The 5,365-nt window shown below is 49.9% G+C and overlaps 1 protein-coding gene across 1 annotated transcript in view; it reads left to right on the forward strand.

The window, feature by feature from the left end:
* Positions 1-2,403: 2,403 nt before the first annotated feature.
* The window catches only part of LACBIDRAFT_248873 (uncharacterized protein), a gene marked incomplete at both ends in the record, with an annotated part of 4,466 nt that continues 1,504 nt past the window's right edge, over positions 2,404-5,365 (forward strand). The window contains 8 exons of the mRNA XM_001879688.1: positions 2,404-2,478; positions 2,532-2,573; positions 2,607-2,722; positions 2,934-2,963; positions 2,987-3,122; positions 3,354-3,394; positions 3,417-3,488; positions 4,938-4,945. Coding sequence (XP_001879723.1) covers positions 2,404-2,478; positions 2,532-2,573; positions 2,607-2,722; positions 2,934-2,963; positions 2,987-3,122; positions 3,354-3,394; positions 3,417-3,488; positions 4,938-4,945 — 520 coding nt within the window. The remainder of the gene's footprint in view (positions 2,479-2,531; positions 2,574-2,606; positions 2,723-2,933; positions 2,964-2,986; positions 3,123-3,353; positions 3,395-3,416; positions 3,489-4,937; positions 4,946-5,365) is intronic.

Below are 5,365 nucleotides of genomic sequence, written 5' to 3' on the forward strand. Positions count from 1 at the left end.
CGTCAGAGATCTTGCAACTGGGATCGCCGCTACTGCTCCCAAGGCATTCGTCCTTGTGATCTCCAACCCAGTTAACTCGACTGTTCCTATTGTCGCAGAGGTGTCAAGAAGGCTGGTGTTTACGATCCCAAGCGGTAGGTTGGTAACTGCTGCACTCGATCCCGTTAACCAACACCGACTCAGTCTCTTTGGTGTTACTACTTTGGATGTTGTTCGCTCGTCAACTTTTGTCGCCGAGAAAATCGGAGATCTTTCTTTGTCCAAGGATGTTGTTGTACCAGTCGTTGGCGGTCACAGCGGTGTCACTGTAAGTCGTATATCACTCCACCTGGACAACCTCATTAACGGTTCCAACAGATCGTTCCCCTTCTCTCGCAATCCTCGCACCCACTGCCCGCCAGCGTCGACACTGCCTCTCTCGACGCTCTTGTGAACCGCATCCAGTTCGGCGGTGATGAAGTCGTCAAAGCCAAGGGTGGAGCAGGGTCTGCCACTTTGTCAATGGCTTACGCTGGTGCCGAGTTCGCTTCCAAAATTCTGCGTGCGGTCAAGGGCGAGGAGGGCATCGTCGCTCCCAGCTATGTCAGTCTGGAGGCCGACCCCGTTGGTGCTGCTGCTTTAACCAAGGAGCTCGGCGCTGAACTCGCGTACTTCTCCTCAAATATCGAGCTCGGCGTAAGGCTTCTCGTCGTCCTTTCGTTTATCTACGCTGACTTGATTTCTTCACGCAGCCTCAAGGTGTCGTCAAGATTAACCCTCTTGGAAAGATCACCGAGGCCGAACAAACCCTCATCAAGGCTGCTATTCCTGAACTCCAGAAGAACATTACAACTGTGAGTCAATCTCTGCAAAATCATGGGCTTTGATTGACGCTTTAACAGGGTGTTACCTTCATCACTGAGGCTAAGGTTGACGAGCCAAGACTGTAGAGTGATTGACAGAAAGGTCAACAGCTCCGTGTAGGATTCCTGTCATAGAAATAAATATTTGTAACCTGTAAGAAACATAACTAGACGATGGTACGAAGCGTACTTAACGAGAGATGCGATGCACATGTTCAACTTGAACTTCTTCAAGAACGAGAGAGAAAGTTTGAAGCAGGGAACACTGACTTTTCACGTTTAGACGTGTGCACTGCTCCGGCAACTTTATCATAATCACGTGTGTATTGCTCCCTTCCAAGTTCCAACGTCTCTTCTCCTCTACCTCGTTCTTAATCTCACCATCTATCTTCGCAGCACCTTTCTAGTCGTCGTCGGCCATGTACAGCTCTAAGCTTCCTATTATTGCGCTGCCGCACCCCCTCATCCTCTTACCGGCCTCTCGGTTTACCATGCCGGTGTCGAGGGAGATTGGAGAGGCACTACTATCTCTCATCGACGAGTCCGATACCTTGCCTGTCATTGCTGCAATCCCAATAACCAACCACTCTACTTCACCAAATACGGAGCCAGTACTCGCGGAATGGGGTACCGCAGCTCGTGTGCTTCGCCTTGTCAAACCACCAGCGCGTAATTCGCGTCAGCCGTACCTCGTTTCTCTCCACGGACTTACTCGTGTTCGGCTTATCCATACGTCGAAACATAGTCTTTCCTCGGAGGATTTGCTGCGTATGCCTATGCATGGCGTTGAATACCCGCCAACGGAAAAAGTCCCCTCTCATGAGACCGCCAGTAAATTCAAACAAAGTGCCTTGAGATTACTGGACCGACTAGCGAAGGATTCTTTGCAGCAGTCGAGAAAGGAAGGGTATCATAAGATTGCTAGTATGCTTGAGGACATCACCGATGCTCGGACACCGTGGATGGCGGATGTGCTAATTGGAAGTGTAAATGGAGAGTATGCCGATAAGCTCGGTGAGTTCTACCCGTCTACCTCCACTTGTCATATCCCTGCCTTTCAAAGTTACGGCTACGTGTCTAGGAAGTGATACCGAGACACGTTCTTTCTCTGTTCAACGTTTTATGGAATGGCTCGCTGCCATTTTTTCCCTTTGTTGTTCCCCGCTTTCTTCTTGCAATTGATCACTAAATCAAAAGATTGGCAGCTATTCTGAGTACTCCCGATGCTGAAGCACGTGTGCAAGTTGCCACCGACATATTCATCANACAGGCATCCATTTCAGAAGTTTCTAAAAAGATTGCCACGGCAGTCGACGAGTCGCTCTCCAAGCAACAGAAAGAATTCTTCCTGCGTCAGCAACTCACCGCTATACAGAGAGAACTACACGCCTTGCAACGATCAAACGGCCCCAACGGTATTGCTCCTCACTCCCCACTGTCTGGTGATGCCTCGAGCACATGGTCCAGCGAGCTAGACGACGATGAACAACATGAAGCAGATGATATGGCGGATTTGAAACGAAGGATTGAAGCTATGGAACCTGGTTCCGAAGAGCGCAAAATGGGTGTCAGAGAGTGGCGGAGACTGAAGCGAATTCCGCAAGGGAGTGTAGAAAACGGAGTGATCAGGTCATATGTATGTTCTGATATCTTTCTGTCGTTTCTTTCGCCAACAACGCGTGTTTGTAGCTTGAATGGCTTACCTCTATTCCCTGGCCTAATTCCACGCGTGTCTCTTCGGCACCGGAGCCTAGCCAGCTTCAGTTGAAAACGAGGCCTTTCCTTGCCGCTGCTCGTGCTCAGCTTGATGCGGACCACTTTGGCTTGGAAAAAATCAAGAAGCGTTTGATTGAATACTTAGCGGTGGTGAGGTTGAAAGAGTTGAATGCGGAAAGGGAGGCGAAGGAACTTGCACTTAAAGAGGCTTCTCAAGAGAGTCGGAGCGCAAAGGCGGCGCAGGAGGCTCGAAATATTGAGGGTGCGAACGCCCAAGAGACGAAGGACGGCAAGGAGCTTGTGGCCTATGACAAAAATCAACAACCACAGCCTCGGGTGCAACCTTCACTTGGAAAGCCTAGCCGGAATGGCAAGAAAGGCGTCAAGGGGCCCATTTTCCTGTAAGTGGCATGGGTTCTCCTCACAAGGTTCGTCGGGCCTCCTGGTACGGGCAAAACATCTCTTGGACAATCTGTCGCGAAAGCTTTAGATCGACCATTCCAGCGGATTTCGCTGGGTGGCGTACGAGACGAGGCGGAAATCAGAGGACATCGACGGACGTATGTAGCCAGCGAGAAGATCCACATTGCTCGTCGGTTCTTGCTTCCTAAACAGCTACAAGCGAACGGTCTTGACGCGTCACAAATCAATATCACCGAGCCAGCTCTGCTTCACATCACCACGAGGTATACACGCGAAGCCGGTGTACGAAGTCTCGAGCGCGCCATTGGTGGCGTGGTACGATACAAGGCTGTTGATTGGGCCCTTGACGGCACAACTCAAACCCAACAGCAGGAGGGGACAAGCTCAGGCACGTCGGTATCGCAGCTGAAGGAGTCTAAATCCCTTGTCGAGGAGCACGAGTTGGAGAAGATTCTTGGCATTGCAAGGTGGGATGGAGAAGAGAGGGAGAGGGAGGAGAGGAGGGGTGTTGTCTATGGACTTGTGGTCATGGGTCAGAGTGAAGGTGGAATCTTACCTGTGGAAACGATCGCTGTTCCTGGTTCTGGAAAGTTGAAACTTACTGGGAGTTTGGGTGATGTGAGCTTGCTAGTTTCGTTGTCCTTGCTTGTGGGTTGGCAACTCATTGTCCTTCGTTTTTCCAAGGTCATCAAAGAAAGTGGGGAACTGGCGTTGAGTTGGGTGAAGAGGCACGCGTATGACTTGTGTATCACCAATTCGCGGACGGAAGAACCTTTGAAGTTCCCTGATCCCATTGATATACATTTACACCTTCCTGCGGGTGCGCAGAAGAAGGATGGACCGAGTGCTGGCGTTGCTATGGTATGTTATGGCAAACTCGGTTGTTTCAGTGGCTGATTCTGTATGTCACAGACGTGTGCATTTGTGTCGTTGACTGGCACATGTGTTCCAGCCAACATCGCAATGACTGGCGAGGTACGTTTCCAATCTCTCCCTGTGGGTCAGAAACAAACAACTTACTCGCGATACCCTCAGATCACATTGCGTGATGCCCACCGAGCGCAGGTGACCAAAGTCATCCTACCTTGGGCGAACCGCAAGGACGTGGAACATGACGTTTTGCCTGAGATTCCAAATGAGATGGAGTTCGTCTTTGTGCGTACTGTTCGGGAGGCACTAGAGGCTGCGTTTGGTCGGGGCACGCTTGGGGGGAGTCGCTGCTTTTGGAGAGTAGGCTTTAGTGGCGCTCCTCTACTGGGGTTAGCAGACTGCAAATTACTGTCTGATGAAATTGTACATACCTTAATGTAAATGACCAGCGGGATGATCGACATGGGACATATTTGAGGTGCATTACAGGACCATCAACATTTGCCAAAATTTTACTGCTACGAGTATGATTTTGATGATCTAATGAATTAAAGTGCCTCCCAAACTCCCTGGCGAAGAAAAAAAAACTGTAATTAAAACATGAGACTCACGTACACAAACGTGTGTACCCCCATACGTGCAAGTAGCGTGCAGGAACGATAAGAAAAGACGAACAAGGATGACACAATTCAAGGTGATGATGATGGGTTGGTTCTATGCAAGGTTGTTTAATGGGTATTGAAACTGAAGTGATATCAAAACTGAGCACTGAGGTCCAAAGGGATATCCATACTGATTGATAAACTTGAAATCATGGGAAGTTCGCCAGATGGGACGGGGGCAAGCATTGAGGGGAGGAAAGCTGCTGAGAGGTGGAGAAACACGATGAGTGAGAAGAGGATGGAGTTTATTCTGACCATGACTCACTTGATCTCAAGAGCTTAGCTCGACAGCCACATCTTCCCGCCAAAGGGCCAATCTTGCTGCACGCTGATTCTGAATCCATTCTCTCTCCTTCTGCTCTGCTTGGAGGTATCTTTGCAGTTCTTCTTCCCACATTGGATGAGAGGCTGCCAGGAGGCGAAGGTCGTCTAGTAAGGTGGCGTCTCCATCCTCTGCATCCTCATCAACATCTTCAAGCACGTCAGCTAGCCCCTCCTCAGTTAATTTCCCCCCTTCCCCATTTCCATCACCGATAACGGTTGGCAAGCTGGTCGCCTGCCCTCCCCCATGTCCAGTTTGGTCATGTGGCAAATCTTCTCCACTCTCACCATTGAGAAAGGGATGATGGGATTGAACATCGAGATCTTCAGGGTTTGCGGTCGAGAGGAATGCTCGGTAACGATGGAGGCGGAGCTGCAAGCGTGCATGCATCATGAGGGGAGGTTCAAAGCGTTTGAACTGAATTTCAATAGTAATCAAAAAGAAATTGCCAATTGTCAATGAAAGACTTACTGATCTGCTCATGGGCATAGTAAACCGCCTAGGGAGGACATGCAAAAAGGAGTCGTTAA

The sequence above is a fragment of the Laccaria bicolor genome, genomic scaffold, assembly GCF_000143565.1.
Source record: "Laccaria bicolor S238N-H82 LACBIscaffold_9 genomic scaffold, whole genome shotgun sequence".
NCBI lineage: Eukaryota > Fungi > Basidiomycota > Agaricomycetes > Agaricales > Hydnangiaceae > Laccaria > Laccaria bicolor.